This window comes from Dama dama, chromosome 10, assembly GCF_033118175.1.
Source record: "Dama dama isolate Ldn47 chromosome 10, ASM3311817v1, whole genome shotgun sequence".
Taxonomy (NCBI): Eukaryota; Metazoa; Chordata; class Mammalia; order Artiodactyla; family Cervidae; genus Dama; species Dama dama.
Genome location: NC_083690.1, coordinates 9,370,538 through 9,389,179, shown reverse-complemented (window position 1 = coordinate 9,389,179; position 18,642 = coordinate 9,370,538). Strand labels below are relative to the sequence as shown.

Sequence of the window (18,642 nt, the reverse complement as noted above, 5' to 3'; positions counted from 1 at the left end):
CCCGGCCCGAGGCGGGGCTGACTCCGCGGCCCCCGCCCGGCCGCCCACCGCCCCCGGCCGGCCCGCGGCCCCGCAGCCCCGGCCCCGGCGGCGGGAGGCGGGCCCCGCGGCGGCGGCGGCGGCGGCGGCGGGAGCGGCGGCTGAGGCGGCGGCGGCCGCAGCAGCGAGCGACGAGGCCGCCCGGCCCGACCCGCCGCCCGCCCGCCCGCCTCGGCGCCGAGATTGGGCGAATCGCGAGCAAGTACGTGCGCGTCTCCCTGCCTCCGCCGCCGCCCGCCGTGGGCCGCCCCGGGGCCGCCGCCGCCGACGACGCGCGCGAGGAGGAGGAGGAGGCCGCCCCGCCGCCGCCGCCGCCGCCGCCGCCGCCCCGGCTCGCCGCCGCCGCCCGCCCGCCGGGCCCGCAGCCCCGGCCCCCGGCCGCAGGCGAGGTCCAGGCCGCGGCCGACATGAACCACCAGCAGCAGCAGCAGCAGCAGCAGCAGAAAGCGGGCGAGCAGCAGCTCAGCGAGCCCGAGGACATGGAGATGGAAGGTGAGGCCCCGCGGGCCGGCCGCGGCGGGGGCCGGGGGCGCCTTCCATTGTGGCCGGGGCGGGGGGGGCGGAGAGCCGCGGGAGCCACGCGAGGGGCTCGCCATCTTTACGCAGGCTCCGGGCGGCCCGCGGGCCTCGGCCGGGCCGTCCCGGCCCGACCGAGGCTGCACCGTCATGCCGGGGGCCCGGCGGGTGGGGGGCGGGCGGCTTGCGCACCGTCCCCCCCACGCCTCCCCGCCCGCTGCATTGTCCGGCACATGGGGTCCCCCGGCGGCCTTCCTGGCCGGCACAAAGCGCCCGGAGCCCCCCGAGTTGTAAAGGAGGGCGCTCCGGGCCCGGCCGCGGAGGGACGCGGGCGCTTGCGGGCTCTGCCGTGCGCCTCGGGTGGGGAAGCCGGGCTCCGGGGAGCTGTGTCCCCCACGGCCCCGGTGGGGCGTCGCGTGGTTTCCCCGCTTACGCTTGGGAAACCGGAGACCTCCGTGGGCTCTGGAGCTCGGCCCGCACCTGCTCGCGCGCACTCTCCCCCCCCCCCCCCCCCGAGAGCCCACCGGGGGCTTCGAAGCGGGGCTCCCCCCGACCCCCCCCCCCCCCCCCCCCACCTCCCCGATCGCTCCGTAGCAACACTTGCTGGCCTCCGGCTTGGTTTGGAAACACCTGCAAGGGGCGCAGAGGTTCGCAGCCTCTGGACGGGCCCAGGATTCGGAACCGGGCGCGCTCTTCGTTTCCGAGTTAAGTCGTTTTGCGGGGAGTTAGGTAACCTGGCTGTGTGCGGTGCCTCAGGCCAGGTATGCGTTTGAAACTACGTGAACCGCTTCCCACCCCCACCCCCCACCCCCACCAGCCTACGACTCCTTACCTCCGAATTCAGCCTGACTTCAGAGGTAACTTAATTTTCTGTCTAGATGCCGGCAGTTTTTCAGACTACTCAGCTTTGAGATAATAACAAGGGCTTGGTAATAGAGGTTTGATGTAGAGGGTCTGGACAGGAAAGGGTCTTGCTTGGGCTTACATAGCACAATCAGAGCTGGTGGTTCGAAGGCTCGTGGCCCAAGTGCTTGAAAGGGCAAAGTGTAAGAAGTCTTCAGAGAGGGTCCTTAGCTATTTCGAGAGGGGGACAGACAGGCAGGAGTCAAAAAGAGGGCTTCTGAATGAAGGGGATATTGAATGAGCTGTACTTAAGTTGCTTTCAGCCGGAGATTTTGGGCTGCGGAAATGAACAGGGGCGCTAAGGCAGCGTTCCTGCCGTGGGGTGCTGCACCCTGGTTGGTGGAAACTCTCACCGTGACTGGTACTCCCCTGTGAATAACAAGGGGCGGCCAGCAATTGAATGTGCCCTGAAAAAAATTGGCCTGCAGTATGGCAAAAGGCAAAGTGGTGGAGATGCCGGCAGAAAGCACTTCCCACTGGGATTTCAGTGGCCACTGATGGGGGACAGGGCAGCCCATCCACGGCCAGGCTGGGGCTGTGTCTTCTGACCCCAGCAAGGCAACAACTTCATAGAGCTTTTGTCATGTGTCGTTAAGCCAACTAGCCAGAGGATTACGTTGCCCGGGAGGATTTTGAATATTAAAAAAGGGGTTGCTTTTCAGTGTCCTTTTTAAGTATCATCCAGTCGAGACAAAAACCCAATAGTTAGGTTGTCTTAGCACTTTTTCAAGTGTTTTGAACACAAGCAATAGCTGATCAGCATGACCCCCAATGCAGAGCGGATTTCTGGGGTAGAGCTGCGTCTCTGGGGAAGTAGTCATGTCCACAAGTTTCAAGGGCTTTTCTCAAAGACCAGAGAGTGTTGAGTGGGGGAAGAATTTTCAGAAGTCATGCCTGTTGTTAAGACTACTTTATTTTCTCAAGGAGTTTTTGGTTCTCATATCCAAGTTTGCGTTGGAAAAGTCACCCATAAAATCACTAACCTGCAAATTTATTGCCTTTTCAAACTGGATCACAGAGGTTGTAGTTTACTACTACTGATTCCATAAACTTACAACCCTTGTTTCTTTCAAGTGGGTCTCTGTCCTGGATTTATTTTTCAGAAGGTACCTTGTCTTTGTAGGGCTTACGGTCGTCACCTTCTCCTTGTAGGCTTACGGCTGTCGACACTCTGTGAGCTCCTACAGGTGTGCCGTCTAAAAAGCCGCTCGTGTCTCAGGCAATCTCTGTCAGCCTTTCTTAGCCTTCCCACTCCTCAAATGTGGTGCTCGGTTTAAAAGAATCCTTCCTATTAAAAAGTGAGAAGGGTGGGGTTGTGGTGATCCACTGTGCCTGGCTTCATAAGCCAGGCTCTGCAAATGACTCGCACCTGTTTGGTGTTCACCTCAGACTCAGCAGCTGAAAGCTGTCAGGGCTCTGATCAGCTTGAGGAGCTCTGCCCTTGAGGAGCATCGCTTGCCCACTGCTCCTAGGCAGGCTGGTTTCAGAGGAGCCGGAGAGGCTGGTTAGATTGGCGCTTTTCCCCTGTCAACAGGTTAATTGGCTCTCCTGCTCTGCTGTAAAAGGGGTCGCATTTATTTATTTTTTTCTTGACTGACTCTGCACAACCTTTGTATGTCTGCTGGAGAATAACTGCTCAGGCCAAGTTATTTTAAAAATGTCTTGTTTTGAGCAGTTGGGAAAGTTCGGAAGGGCAGAGAGGTTTGAAAAGATGGGGGGGCGGGTATGGTGGCAGTTCACTGGGGTCGCGACCACATGCTTCCTTCCTGTGAGGCCTGTGCACGTTTTCAGGTTGGGAGGCAAATAGCAGCGTTGAGGTGTGGCCTCCATCGGGGCCTGGCCAGGAATGAATTTGCTCGGCAGTTTATTTACCCTCCAACTACGAGGCAGTGCAGGCCAGGGGGCTGCGGGAGGGACCCGCACTGGCCTCTGCCCTCTGGGGTACTTGAGAGGTGATAATCAGGGCTGTTCATGCCCCCTTGGAGTCAACAGGAAGTTTTCCCGAGGCCTCCCTTCTGCTGCTCAGGGCTGGCTGGCACCAGCGTCAGTACCTCGGTGTGTGTTCCCTGGTGTGATTCTGCTGCCCGCGTGAGCAGTCTGAGTGTCATCTTTGAGACTAATGGGGACAGACAGTTTCATTTTGTACTTTTGTACAAAACTTTTGTACAACGCTCAGACTGTTGCTACCAGGACCCCAAGCTGGGAGCAAATCAATGAGTGTGGTCCACCGTTTCTGAAAAGAATTCGTCACTGACTTCTGTGTCTTTTTGTTTGGGGTGCCCCAATGGTGGATTTCTTTTTCTTTCAAACCTGTGTGGGTAGATTTCACAGAGTTTCAAGTTACCTTTCTGCTAAAGCAGGTTTAGGAATAGAAAGTGAGTTGTCTTGTACACGTGCATCCAAATAGACTACACCTGGGCATTTTAGTCCATCTAAAGCATGTTTCCTTTTCAAATAGCACCATAACAAGGCAAAAGTCAAATAATGTGAGAATATAGTTTATCCTCTCACAGTAGCTTCGGTTGGTAAAAGAACCCTACGAAGTGAGCATCAACTTGGAGAATCCAGGAAAAAAAAAATTTTTTTTGAAGAATTTAGGCCAAACCTAAAAACATCTGACTCTTATGTGAGCCTGTCAAGTTTTGATGGGTTTGAAAGTTACTCTCCACAGGCATTTACCCTCCTGATTCTTCCAGACTGCTGACCTTATCTATTAACAAAAGATTGATCAAGTTTTATAACACATACTGGGGGAAAAAATGTATACTTTCATCTTGGCTTTTTTGGGGGTGGGGGCGCAGTCAGTTTTGTGGAAAGGGAGAAAGAAGCCGTTGCGTGGACTCAAGGAACGCAAGTGGCAGGAGAACGAGTACAGGCTTAGCGCCAGGCGTGAGTCTGAGCTTGGACTTTGCCATTTAATTGTTGTGTGACCTCAGCACGTTGCTTAAGCCCTCAGTTGTTGCATCCCGGAAAGGGAGGTCGGTGGGACCCTGCAGGGTGGCCGTGAGGGTGGAGGCAGGTGTGTGCAGTGCTGGGCACGGAGTGGGGCGCTGTGGTGTTCAGTCACCGTGTTGTGATGGTCACAGGGTCGCAGTTGGGGCGGGGACAGGCGCAGGTTAATCAGGCGTGCCGCGCGCAGGCGGGGCTGGCTGACATTCGTGTTTCTGCAGTAATTATATCCTAACATGGATTAGGAAGCAAACTGACCAAGCAGCATTGTTTATGAAACCCTGGGCTTGATGTGCCTAAGCAGATATTTAAGGTTAATGATAGAATATTTTAAGAAAAATGCCATGGGCTCAGGAGGAGAGGATGGTGGATTTGGTGCGGTGGGACACTGTTGGGACACCTGGTCAGCTTGGGGGCCTTCTGCTGAGGGTATTATTTGACGATTATCCAGTATCCAGAATCTTGACGTGGTTGCCAATCACGTTTGTCGCAGGGAGGCCAGGTCACAGGAGTGTCCCAACCTGGAAGTTGGCCCTGAGTTCTTGTCTCTAAATCCCACATCCTGTTAACCAAGCCCTTTCGGTGTTCCACCCGCCAGGCCCCTGTTGCCTCATGCCGGGGGGACTTTGCAATAGGACTCTTACTGTTCCCGGCTTCCTCTCTTCCCCGCAGGCTGCCTGGTCCCCACCCTGCTTAAAGGACTCAGGTGGGCTGCCTTCCTCATCCAGGTGCATGGCTAGTTGCCCAGGCCTGCCCGCTGGGATGCCTGGCCCACTTTGTGCTTCAGGCTCCGACCGCGCGCACACACCTGCACTGCACGGGGGCAGCCGTGGCTTTCAGGCCCTGTTCTTGCGTGGGTAGTGTCTGCCTCTCCTTGGCTGCACACAGCACAGAGACCCCAGGAAAGAGGCCCAGCAGCCGTTCATTCATCTTCCCAAACTTATCTGGTGGTCTCAGGCACTAGCCTTGCATAAGAGCCGTGTCTTTGACCTGTGGGATTGCCGCTGTATCCTCACCTTCCTCACCCCGGGACTGTTCCTTTTCTGTTAAGTGTTTCTGTGGGAGACACTCATTCAGGAAACGGCAACCCTAAGGCAAAACAGTAGTACCGGAGGTGGCTGGCTGGCCAAGTTGGTGTGAAAGAGAATGCCGAAGCCATAAACCAATTTCGCTTTGATAGCTGCTAATTCAGTTTTATTGCTTTTAACGTTCAGTTGCTTCGATTGGCATTTTTGATCCTTTTGCCAGGAAAAGGTCTTTTCCCACACACAGGGCATCAATGGACCTTAATGATGTTTCCTTTTGAGTATTTTTGAGTTTGTTATTGTTTCTGGTTTTTTGCCTGAATAGTTCATAGCCTGGGTGCTTCTCCTTGATTTCCAAGGCAAAGGAACTTTGGAGACTGGAGTTGTAACAAGGTGTTTCTTGAGATGTACTATGACAGTTAAATGTTAAAATGTCACCTGCTTCACAAACTTCTTGTTTTGAACTAATTTGGACTTAGGAAAGTTGGAGGAAGCAGGATTTTTAAGTGTCAGGCGTAGGCAAGAAAGTCAGTTATGCCATTTTGGTAGTAAGTTAACACACGACTCGGCTAATGAGAAGTCACATGTGTTGAAACCCTCTTGAAGAGAAGCAGGCCTACTTCTGAGCGTTGGTGGTGTAGACTTGGAAGTTGGCAGCCGGAGGTAACTGGAAAGTTTGTTGGGTAGGGAAATACACGGACCTGGATAAGAGTGAGTGCTTCCAGAACTTAAAGATGCTGCTGTGAGCTAGGAAGAGCCAGGGTGTGGGGATGGGGGGGAGGGGCCTCCGCGGGGTCACGCCTTGAGGAGGAGGAGTGTCGTTGTTATTGGTGTTGGGCAGAGAAGGCCGGGACTGGAAGGCGCACCGCCTGGGTGCGCTGGTCAGAGCTGGTGCTGCATTGCCGCCCCCTTGGCTGGGACCACTGTTATGTTAATATTCGCAGAGATGCCCAGGTGACCTTCCAGGGGGTGCAGGTCATCCAGTCGACCGACCGGGGCTTTACCTTTCCAAATGTGAGGGAGCACCATGTCAAAGTCTTGGGGCGGTGGGTGGCTCTGTGTCATTTGGGAACCTAAACGATAAAGGGAGGGAAGTTCCCGTCCTTGTGCAGCCACAACAGTTCCACGAGCTTCTCCCGCCTGGCATAGGATATTCGAAACCCAGGCCCGCCTGCCTGCCCGCCTGCCCTGGGCAAGGGAGGCCAGTGACTGGTTTCCCTGACATCCTGCTACTGGGAGGGCAGCGTCCCGTGTGAGGTACCAGCCCAGGAATATCGACCAGGAGAAGGTCTGACTGGTGCAGTAAGTTGGTAAACTGGCCTGTGCTTTGGAGAGGGGTTGTGTGAGATTGTTGGGGTGATGTGTGATGCAGAGCGCGATCACATGCAGGGCGTGACCCCAGGTGTCTGGGCGGCAGTCTGACCTCTTGGCTCCCTCCCACCACCCCCTTTATGACGCTTTCAGAAGGACTTGGGGGCGCTTTTCTCTACAGGCTGAGCAAACTAGGCTTATGCATCTAGAATTGCAAGTACATTTCATCAATATGACTTTGGGGAATAAATTACATTTCAAGGCTCTTAATTGACCCGGTGCAATTGCAGTTTTCAAACAAGCACCTGTAATACTCTTTAACCTGTTTACATGGTTAGATATTCAGCCGCTCCTCTGAAATAGTGAAGGGCAGGTAGTTTTTTTTTCCTAATTGAAATATAGTTGGTAGTAGGTAATTTGGAAGTGCTAGCTTCTTAGAGTTGGTAGTTTGTCAGTTTGGAGGAGAAATTATTCAGTCAAACAAATTGAGTGTGAATTGGTTAAAGACATTCCTCAATCCCTAACCTCAGTTTCTCTTTTATAGCCATCATAGATGGACCAGTCAGAGTGTTTCCCCACGAATCTCAGCCTTTCCCTCCTGTCTTTAGCGTGTGAGGGCAGAGGCAGAGCAGATGGGGCTGGCGTGCCTGGCCCGCAGGATGTCCCCCAAGAAGCTGGTGGGTGAGGTTGCTGAGCTGAGCCCCACGCTTTGGGCAGTCCCCCTCCTCCAGCTCTGTGTGATGTCCAGCCCGCACTAGCCAGGGGGCTTCTCCTCTTTCTGAAGCACTCCAAGCCTCCTACTGCTACTGATAAGAACAGATTAAGCCTGGTTTCCTCCCGGGACCCGTACTGCTGGAGAAGGCCACTCGGGTCTTGGGAGCAGGAGAGAGGATGCTTAGGGTGTAACCTGTACTGTGTAGTAAGGTGGCCACCGGCCACACGGTGGCAATTGCAGTCCTTAACTGACCAGCCACGCCGCAGGGGTTCAGTCGCCGCCCGTGGCCAACGTCGCCACCCGGAACGAGCAGATGCAGCACGTGTCGGTCGTGCAGAAAGTGTTGATGGCCAGAGTTCACCTAAACAGTCTGGTTGGAGCCTCAGCTAGCAGGCGTTTTCTGGTAGCGTTAGTGTCATGTTGCGTGTTGGAAAGATACAGTGTGTCCTGGAAAAGCTAAGTTAAAATGAGTGAATGAATAGTGCCTGGGCAGATGCTGCAGAGCAGGCTTTCTCGGGTTATTTGTGGTGAAGATGCCGTTTGTTTGTCTTTTTTTATTTTCCAGTTCGCTTGTGGACAGTTTCTTTCTGTGTTTTGTAAGCAATACAGGGTAAACAAATTATTTAAGAAATGAAATAAAAATGCACATACAGAATGCACACCCTACGTTATTATTACATTAAAGTCACATTTCAACAGTTATCACTTAGAACAAACGCATAGGAAGAAATTGGCAGAAGTTACATGTGTTCACTGAAAGTGCAGAGAGGCCCTTGGTTTGAGGAAATGTGCTCCGGCCCCATGGTAACTAAACAGTTTTGTGTGAAATAGCAGTTCCCCGTGTAAAAAGCTTGCTTGCACACTTGGAAGGAATGCCACGTATACGACGAGTCTTTTTTGTTTATTTGTTTTGTTTTTGATCATTTTTGGCTGTGGCGGGTCTTCATTTTCCTTGGTGTACAGGCTTTTCTCTGGTTCTGGCATGTGGGGCCTAGTCTCTAGTTGCGAGTTTTTGGGCTTCTCACTGCGGTGGCTTCTCTTGGGGAGCCCAGATCCAGGGCATTGGACTTAAGCAGTTGCAACACGTGGGCTCAGCAGTTGGGACTTGCCGGCTCTAGAGCACAGGCTCATTAGCTGTGACGCGCGGGCTTCGTCGCTTCTCCACATGCAGGATCTTCTCAGACCAGGGATCGAACCTGTGTCTCCTGCATTGGCAGGTGAACGCTGAACCACCAGGCAAGCCCACTGAGTAGTTTTCAAAGTAACAAGTAATCTTGCTCCTGCTTGCTTGGGGGACATCCTTGCTCCCCATGGAACATGTTGATTCAGACCATCTCCATGTCTGTTTTACCGATAGTAAATCGTATGCACGTGAGTCCAGGGCTGCAGAGGTGTAGGTTGGGAGCTATGTGGGACACATGACGCCATGCTCCAGTTTATGGTGGGTAAACTGGCCTGCGCTTGGATGTGGTGGGGAAGTCAGGTCGCTGAGAAGTCTCCTCCCTTGTTCCTTGTTTCGGTGAGGCCAGAAGACGGCACCAGCCCGCAGGGTCCTGCAAAGTCACCCTTGGTCCTCTCCACTAAGCTTTTTTGTTGGGTCTCTCCGAGCACCCACCAGGCCTGCTCCTGACTCCCCCGCACCCTGAGCCTGGTGCAGGGCTTCTGTTCTCAGATAGAGGGCCCTCCCGACTGGCGGGGGCCGTGCTGGCTGCCCCTGCGCTTGAGTGAGGGCTCCTGGTGAACGTGTGCAGGGAGGACTGGCCTGAAGAGTCAGTGGAAGAGTGAGGGTGTTGTGCTCAGAGGCGGGAGGTACCGAACAGCACCGTGGCCTTGGGACCTAGCGGGAGAGCATCTGTGGCCCACAGAGGTCTGTCCTGATCCCCTGGGACCTGTGACCGCTACTGCCTGACGGGGTGCTTTGCAGCTGTGGTTAAGTTCAGGATCCCTGCATGGGGAGATGTTGCTCAGTCACTGAGTCGTGTCTGACTCTTTGTGACCCCATGGACTACAGCACGCCAGGCCTGCCTGTCCATGACCATCTCCTGGAGTTTGCGCAGGCTCATGTCCATTGAGTTGGTGAGGCCATCCAACCATCTCATCCTCTGTCGCCCCCTTCTCTTCCTGCCCTCAATCTTTCCCAGCATCAGGGTGTTTTCCAGTGAGTCAGTTCTTCGCATCAGGTGACCAAAGTATTGGAGCTTCAGGATCAGTCCTTCCGATGAATATTCAGGGTTGGTTTCCTTTAGCGTTGACTGGATGGGGAGGTGATCCCGTGTTATCCAGGTGGGCCCAGCATAATCACAGGGCCCTCCTTCCCCTGAGAAAGAGATGTGACGTGATGTGAGAGGCCACTGCTGGCTTCGAGGATGGACGAGGAACCCAGGAGAAGCAGGAAAAGGCCAGGAAGCAGATCCCGCCTCCAGAAGGAGCCCTGCCTGCAGATACACTGATTTGAGCCCGGGGAGGCCCATTTTGAACTTCTGACCTCCAAAGCTGAAAGGATAAGTGTGTGTTGTTTAATTAAGCCAGTGAGTCTGCGGTGATGTGTTGAACCCCACTGGGAGATGGGTCAGGGTCCAGGAAGTGGATGAGAAGCGGCAGATGGGCGTCTGGGAAGGTGCACAGAGGCTGGGAGAGCGCGGCCGGCCCTCCCGGGGCCAGGCCGCTGGATGCCAGGGCTGTGCTGTGTCCACTTGTTGGCTCCTTCCCACAGCTCTGATGTAGAGGCAGCAGCATCCCCATTTCACCCCTGAGCAAAACAGAGGTGCTGAGCACACTCCACAGCCTACCAGGGCTTGGCGGCAGCGGCGGGCTTTGAGTCAAGCCAGCCGGCGGCACAGAAATTTGTGTCTCGTCACATTCAGCAGACACTAGGTCATGACGTCGTGGTCACCCCTCTGCTGCCCTCTCCAACGGTTCCCGTCTCCCCCCCTCCCGAAGTGGCCGGCTGCAGGTGGGCTCCTCAGGCGGAAGGTTTCTGTGTGGTTCACCACATGCTTTGAATGTAGAAGGCGGCTCACTGCAGAGTCAGCCGGGGCCGCCTTCCCTTCAGCACGTGGAGTGTGGCAGAGGGAGACTCAAGGTGTTTCTGGAGGTAGATATCTGCCTGCTTCACTGAATCAGGCCCTTAGTACTGTGAGCCTGAGCCAAAGTGAATCACTCTGAGCAAACCATTCAGGGCTCTGGGCGTCTGGAGAAATTTAAACTTGAGAAGGCAGGGAGCCTTGTCCGCCAGGGCTCAGGGTGCAAACCCCAGGTTGGAAACCCCGAGGCTGCACGTCCACCCCGGTCCTCCGGTCAGCTCACCCACACAGCCCTGCATCCACTTGTGAGCAGACTGAGGCTCCTCCAGCCACGCAGATGGCACCAGCCCGGCTGTCCCCTCCTCTGTCCCCAAGCGCCAGCCACCTGCATTTGTCTCCTCGGTGCCGCCTGAACCATCTGTTTCTTAAGACAGCAGCTTTCACCAGGTAGAAGACAGGGTCGGTGGGGCAGGGGCTGAGAGGCCAGCCAGTCCCCTCACTTCTGACATCAAGCTAGCAGCGTGGGGGCGTATCCTGAATGTCGTCCTCCTGGGCCTCTTTTCCTGACAGTTTTAAAGGTTTAAAACACAAGATAGATATATACACACCGCTAAGACGTTCACCACTGGGTTGTCCAAATTGCAGCCTCCAAGCACGTGGTTTGAAGGTGTCTGGAGAAGATGCAGATAAGTGAGGTAGCTCATGGGCATCCTCATTAGGACCCAGAATGCAAATGATCCCTAGAGGTGACTCGTTCCTCCTCAAGGCGTGCGGCGGGCAATGACCCAGACACTGCCTCTCGGGGTCTGGACTGGTGGTGGCCGTGGGCTCCTGCTGGACGCTCAGGTCGTGGGCATGGTGATGTTACAAGCAGGGTCCCCAGGAGCTGTTAACAGTCCTCAGAATTCTCCTCCAGGTGGTCACTGATTACCCCGAGGGCTCGGGGAAGGAGGGAGAATTCTGTGATAGCCAGTATTTTCTTGGGAATCAGAGGTTATTATTTAAAATGTTAATTTCTCTTTTGATGAAGTTCAGTCTTATACTTTTTAAGGGCTGTTGTTCTTAAAATATTGCTTTCATTGTGGCTGTGTTGTTGGAGGGCTTGTGGTCATGTGACTTTGTTTTAGAGCTTTGTTTGTGATTAGACTTGTGATTTAGACTTTGTTTGTGATTATTACACACCCTACTCTAGAGGCCAAGAGACCCAAGTCTCCGGGAGGGTGAAGTGATTGAAGTCAAATAAATACTCAGCTCCCCAGTCTCACCAGATCTGTTCAGGGGCACGTAGCACCTGTGGCTCACCGCTTCGCAGCGGTGGATGGTCTCCATCGTCGCGGACAGTTCCAGTGGCCAGTTGCTGCTTCAGATCCAGCCTGTGAACTGGTTTTGGGAAACTGCCTTGGAGCGTATTGCTCAGAGTAACAGAAAACCAAGCATTTTCTTCTGTAGAAAACCCAGGAAGAGGGATCCGCAGACTGACTCCCCAGAGCGCCTGCTCACCCTTCGCCTCAGATCTCTGCTTCAGGCTCTGACCCGGGTGCTTGACACAGGAAGAGAGGATCAGGTGTCAGCCGGAGGGGAGTCCGCGGGATCTAGACGGGCCCCGGGAACACACTGCTAATGCGAAGAGAAAGGGATGATGGCCACAGAGGGGCAGATCCCGGGCTCTGAGGCGGGGAGAGCCGGTGCGTTCGGCTGCAGGGCACAGGGAGGTCACTGACTTGCGTGAGCTGGGCCAAGCTGGGGGGCTAGGATGTGAGTTCTGGGGACTCGAGGCGAGAGTGGCAGAGGTCTGGCTTTGGATGGATGGAGGCAGAGCCCTCTTTGCTTCCTGCCCAGGTGCATGGATCGCAGTCAAATCTGAGCTGTGTTTCTCTACTCTCCCTCCGTTAGTCTCTGAGGCCAGCGGCATTCCGTTCTCTCCACTGTGAATAGCCGTTTCTACCAGATAACTGAAGGCACTACATTTTTACATTTTACTTTCAGTGGGCTGGGAACAGGCGGCCATTCGCAATGCCTGTTAACCTTCATTTTACCTGCGTTGGTAACCATCATAAAGGTTAGATTTGCATCTGTGTGTCTGCAAGTCTCTGAAAAAATGTCCGTAGTCGCCACCAATTCTGAAATCACGAGTTAAATTGATGATTCCCATCCGTCACAATTTGAGCCACCCATTTAAAGCGTCCGATTTGTTGTGACCATCAGCGCAGTGGAGTTTGAACGTTTTCGTTGCCCCTGGAGTCCTGTGTGCAGCCCGCGGTCCACCCTCTCGGTGCCTGTTGTGGACACTGTGACCGCCTCACACACGTGTGGCCTCGCGGCCGGCTCCTTTCTGAAGCTAGAGAGGAAAGGATCAGCGCCGCCGTCCCTTTTTATTGCTCAGTAGTATTCCGTCCTGTGGAGCCTCGCTGTGATTTGTATGGGATCAGAAAGATGTGCAGTCTCTCATGATTCTGTCGTCTGTAAGAGGTTTTCTTCAGTATTTTTAAAAGGGACTTGGAACTTTGTTGAGGATGTGATTCACCGCCAAATCTAATCGGCTGGGTGGTGTGGGGTGAGGGTGTATCGGTGTCAGCGGAGGGTTGTTAGCAGTAGAGCCACATGGAGGCATTTATTAGGTTTCTCCCGCACACAGCTCTGCGAGCTGCTGACAGTCCGCTGGCGCTGGCACGGGAGGCCACCTGGCCCGTGGGCTGCGGAGGAAGATGGTGGCAGGTGGGTGGGCGAGGCTGGAGCGCATCCCTGTGGCTTCTCCCCGCCTGCTGCTGCCGACCTCAAAAAGCGAAGGGCCTGCAGGCAGACAAGCCCCCAGGCATCGAGGAATGCGAGGGCTCCTTTGCTCACCCTCCTCACTGCTGGCAGACCGTCTCCTGCTGGAGCTCCGTGGGGAGGGGCCTGGGTTGCAGGTCGCTCAGGTGGCACCATCCACCAGGTGGCCTGGTCTCTGAACTGTCACTGCTGAGAACCCCGGAGAGCTGCTGGGTAGGTGGGTCACATCTATCATTATTTGCCAGGTAGAAATTAAAAATCAGTTATTCATTTAGAAGTAATAAAACTGTGTGTGGCAGCACATTTAATATAGTGGGTTTTCTCGGCCATGCCCACAGCCGTGGGATATTAGTTCCCCGACCAGAGCCCCTGGCAGTGAAAGCAGAGTCCTAACCACCGGATTGCCAGGGGATACCCACATGTGCAGGAGATATTTTCTAAAACAAAAGTTCAATGAGGAATGGCATTGTTCATACATTTTGCAGATTTATTGTCAGACTTGACAGGAGACAGCTGGATTTTCATATCTGCTTTTGCTGACAGCTGCGATGTACATTTTACTGGAGATATAAAGCAGCCCAGTCTTACAGAGGCGCGTCCTCACAGAGGTGCGGCCCTGTCAGGTAATTGTGGCAGTTCGTTCATACTCCACCACGATTTGATAGCAGCTTAGGCTAATTGCAACATGCAGTTTGAAAACGCGATGAGTTAACTTTTCACGCTCTATTACTTGAAAACTTATTGGTTTGTCTTGAACTTTGAATGCTGCCTTTCTAATACCATTCATTGATCATTTGAAAATTCCGATTCACAGTTTACAGACCTTTTAAATGTTGGCGTATTTCATTGTACAGTTACATTAAAAAGTCCTTAAAACATCACATTTTCATTCAGCCTATCGCTGTTACCTAATTGGGTTGTAGTTAAATCTCCAGAAAGCTCATGGCACAAAGAGAGCGGTGACTTTCGATCTATATGTTAGAGTCACCTGCCACTAGTTGGCAGGTGAAAATGAAAGTCACTCAGTCCTGTCTGACTCTTTGCGACCCCATGGACTGTAGAGTCCATGGAATTCTCCAGGCCAGAACATGGGAGTGGGTAGCTGTTCCCTCCTCCAGGGGATCATCCTGACCCAGGGATCGAACCCAGGTCTCCCACATTGCAGGCAGATTCTTTACCAGCTGAGCCACCAGGGAAGCCCAAGAATACTGGAGTGGGTAGCCTTTCCCTTCTCCAGGGCATCTTCCTGACCCAGGGATCGAACCGGGGTCTCCTGCATTGCACTTGGTTTCTTTCCCAGATGAGCCACTGGGGAAGCCCGCCCAGTGGATGTAGTTGGATGATAATTAGCGACTGGCAGCTGAGTTGTCCACAGCAGCTAATTCCATGGGTTCAGGCAGTGTTGGGTGGTCCCCTGCAATGGGAAATTGTCCTGTGGTCCCACACACACACTTAAAAATGTATAGGCTCCATTAAGATGAACAGATACCCTCTGAGAATTCAAGGAGAGGACAATTAAGTAGAAATAATTTGTGATTTTGATTATTTTGCTTCCTGCTCCTTCATCATGGCCGCAGAATCTTCCTGTTCTGTTTGGGTCTTTCCCCTCACTTTCTCCATTTTCCAGTGGCTTGTGTGGAACAGTTGGAGGAACTCTGAGTTTAAATGTAGCTTTTGAAACAGCACACCTTGTTTATGTACCTGAGTTCACTGGAGCGGAGTGTGTATCTGACCTCCCATTTTCCTGACTTCTTGACGTTCTTGACTCCCTCTCCCCGCCGAGAAAACGAGCTGTGCTGCAGTCATTCATGAACACGACCGCCCGCAGTTCCTAGGATAGAAGGACTCAGGCCTGCCTCTTTTCCGCTCTGTTTTCTTTGCCCATGTGGATAAAGTTCTGAACTTGTAATCCAAGGCGGTGTTTATTTAGAGAGTTGGTAAATCATATTCTTCTCCTTGCCCTACAGGTGTTTTTCTCCTTTGCCTTTACACACAGTGAAGTCGGCAGCGTGGTCAGCGGCTCGGCGTTGGGCTCGGGGGCAGGTCTGTGTGCCCCCCGGCCCAGCGGGACCCGGAGCAGCCCCTCACGCCGGGCTGAGCTGCTCCTGTGTCTCCGTGCAGCCTTGTCGTCTTGCAGAATTGTACAGCTTGTAACCTGATCAGTAGTTCATTGCTTTTTATTGCTGGGCTCTATTCCACAGAGGGACATCTGGGTTGTCTCCAGTTTTTGGCAGTTACAAATGAAGCCACTATAAATACCCATGTTCAGGCTTTTGTGTGAACATGAGTCTTCATTTCTCTAGAGGAAGGTGTCGAGTTGTTGCGTGAGGCGTGCTCCGTGGGGAACTGCCCACCTGCTTGCTGTCCGTGTGCCTGGGTCCTCTGCACCGCCGCCTCAGCCTCACCAGAGGTTTTGTCTCAGTCATCTCAGAGGTGGCGGTCGTTTTAATTCAGATACCTAATAGCCCAGGCACACGTCTTTCTGTTTGTTTATTTGCTATCCTTGTACCCTCTCTCACGTGTCTGCTTAAGTATCGGGCTTTTTAAATTCTTATTGCTGTCAAGTCTGGAGAGCTCTTTATGTATTTAGTGTAAGTCCTTTGTCAGGAGATCTGAAAATACTGTCTCCCAACCTGTAGCTTGTCTGTTTTTTCCCTTAGTGGTGCCTTTACAGAGAAGTCCATTTTATCAAAATTCTCTTTTATGGATCTTGACTTTTGGTGTTATGGCTAACAATTCTTTGCTGGGTATCACATGATTACTTTTTAAAGTTTAAATGTTTGTTCACCTAAGATCCATTATGAATTAGTATCTGTGTAAGGTGCGAGGTTGCAGTTTATTTATTTTTGTCTGTGAACATCCAACTCTTTCTTTACTGTTTGTTGAAAACACTATCTCTTTTCCTCTGAATTACTTGCACCTTTGTCAAGAATCAGGCAGTAATGTTGACACGGGCGTTTTTGTGGACTCTCCCGTTCTGTTCTGTGTCCACCCCTTTGCTAACACAGCTCCGTCTCAGCTGCTGAAGCAACTCAACTGCTCCTTTCAGAATTGCTTCCCTTATGTGCTGGGAATTTGACTGGAATAATCGTGTATCAACATACCGATCGATTTGGGGAGAACTGAGGTCTTTGCCCCGCCTTCCAGCCCTTGAACATGGTCTGTCTCCTGCTCTGGTGCCTCTACCTGGGAAACTAGTCTTCCTCCTACTTTCTTTCGCCACTAGTTTTTTTAGAAGGTCTTGGATGTAAGTGTTCCTTGATAGTCTGGGTGGGCCCCCAAAAAAGGAGGGTCAGGCCTGAGTGATAGTCCAGTGGCACCAATGTGGGGAGAAAAAAGACACCAGCCAGAAACGGCTTGGTCCTCCGTCCCAGGCTGTTCAGTTTGTGGCTTTGTACAAATAAAGGAACTCCCCTGACATGGGCTGTGCTTGACTGGTTTGTTAAAGTTTTAATTAGCACAGTCAGAGTATGTATTTTAAAATCTCTCCTCTGCTTCTGACCCCATTCTTCAGTCCCCGGATTTCCTTGTCTCCGTGAGTAGAAAATGCAGGCGTCTAAGGGCGGGTGTTGCTGTCTGCCCAGGTGTACAAGGATGACCGTCGCGGTCACAGATCATTGAGGCAGTCCCTCTGTGTGAGGTCTGCTGGAGGAGTCCCGCTGCCTCCTGCCCCCTTTCCCTTCCTGCTGCAGCCTGGCTGGGTGCTCTCAGGCCTCCGGCTGTGTTCTGCTTGTCCCTTTTCTCTGCGCTGTGGGGTTGCAAAGAGTCTTGGACAAGACTGAGTGACCAAACTGAGCTGATGGGTGGTGTTACCTTTTCTCTAAAGGCATGTGTACTTGCTGAGGCAACAGGAGGGCAAGCAAGACTCCATCCAAGGGGTGCACACTGCGTACTTAATGCTTGAGGGGTGTTGTCCTGCCCACACGCACCGCTCTGTTCCCTAAGGACTGCCTGCTCACTGAGTCCTCTCTGGGTGGGCCTTCTCCCTTCATGGTCTTGCTTTCTTTAAAACTACGCGAATGTGGGGTGAATTCATACACACAAATTTTATAGATAAATGGGTTTTCCAAACACCACAATGGATTTGTGGTTTTTTTTAATTTATTTATTTTTGGCTGTGCTGGGTCTTTGTTGCTGCATGGGCTTTTCTCCAGCGGTGGTGGACAGGGGCTGCTCGATAGCTGTGGCCGTGGGCTTCTCACTGTGGCGGCCTCTCGTTGCAGAGCTCCCAGGCTCGTGGGCTCAGTAGTTGAGGCGCATGGGCTTAGCTACTCCCCAGCATGTGGGGTTTTCCCCGACCAGAGATGGAACTGGTCTCCTGCATTGGCAGGTGGGTTCTTCACCACTGAACCACCAGGGAAGCCCCAGAATGTTTATTTCTAGAGAAACAGTGCAGAAAGGAGAGCGTTTACACCTGCCCCAGTGCTCAGCTTCAGTTGGTGAAGAGCCCGCCTGCAGTGCAGGAGACCCCAGATCGAGTCCCGGGTTGGGAAGGTCCACTGGAGGAGGGATGGGCTACCCACTCCCATGTTCTGGCCTGGAGAAGTCCATGGACTGCATAGTCCATGGGGTCACAAAGAGTCGGACGCAACCTTCACTTTGGCTTTCAGGTGTTCAGGGCACACAGCAGTTCCGTGCAGAGCCCTCGGGACGGCTCTGCTCTAAAACTGGTTTGTCCCCACGCAGAACGGCCTGTTTTATTCAGTTCTTGTCCCCCCCGCCCCAACAGTGCAGCTTTATTGAGATATTCCATATACCCTGCAATTCAGCACTTTTTAATAAACATAATTCACCCATCACTGCAGTCGGTTTATGGTACCTAAAAGAAACCCCTGTGTACCTCAGCCATCACCCTTCCCGTCTCCCTCCCAGCTCTGGGCGACCACTGGTCTGCCTTCTAACTCTGTGGAAATCACTCTTCTGGACACCTGATATGAATGAATGGAGCCATACCACGGATGGCCCTTAGAATTGATGAGCACTTGTGTTTATAAAGTTTTTCTCTGTGAAACGTGCTTAGGTGTAGGAAACATGCTTGTGTACAATTTGGGGCATGTATGCTAGTTTTCTGAGAATAGATATTTAGAAATGGCATTCTGAGTTATGACTTTGGCTTTCATAAATATTGCCTTTGGGGAGAATGATTTAACTGTAAGTTTAGACTCCAGCCACTTGGCACCCATTCTGTGATATGAGACCCTCCGCATCTGTGGGCATCTCTAGTATTTTTCACTGTTGATGTGGTAGACGAAGAGGGGTGTCCTGTTGATTAGGGGAGTTGGGCATACTCGTTACTTGTGTTTCTTCGGGACCTCTCCTTGGCTGCAGTTGGCTTGTGCCGTCTTGACTTCAGCATCTCGTGAATCCTCGGGCTGCTGCGGGCTGCTCGTCC

The 18,642-nt window shown here is 53.0% G+C and overlaps 1 protein-coding gene across 1 annotated transcript in view; it reads left to right on the top strand.

The window, feature by feature from the left end:
- The first annotated feature begins 376 nt into the window (after window positions 1–376).
- Window positions 377–18,642, top strand: part of USP7 (ubiquitin specific peptidase 7) — a 53,267-nt gene continuing 35,001 nt past the window's right edge. Inside the window, exon 1 of the mRNA XM_061152802.1 lies at window positions 377–531. Coding sequence (XP_061008785.1) covers window positions 447–531 — 85 coding nt within the window. The 5' untranslated portion in view covers window positions 377–446. The remainder of the gene's footprint in view (window positions 532–18,642) is intronic.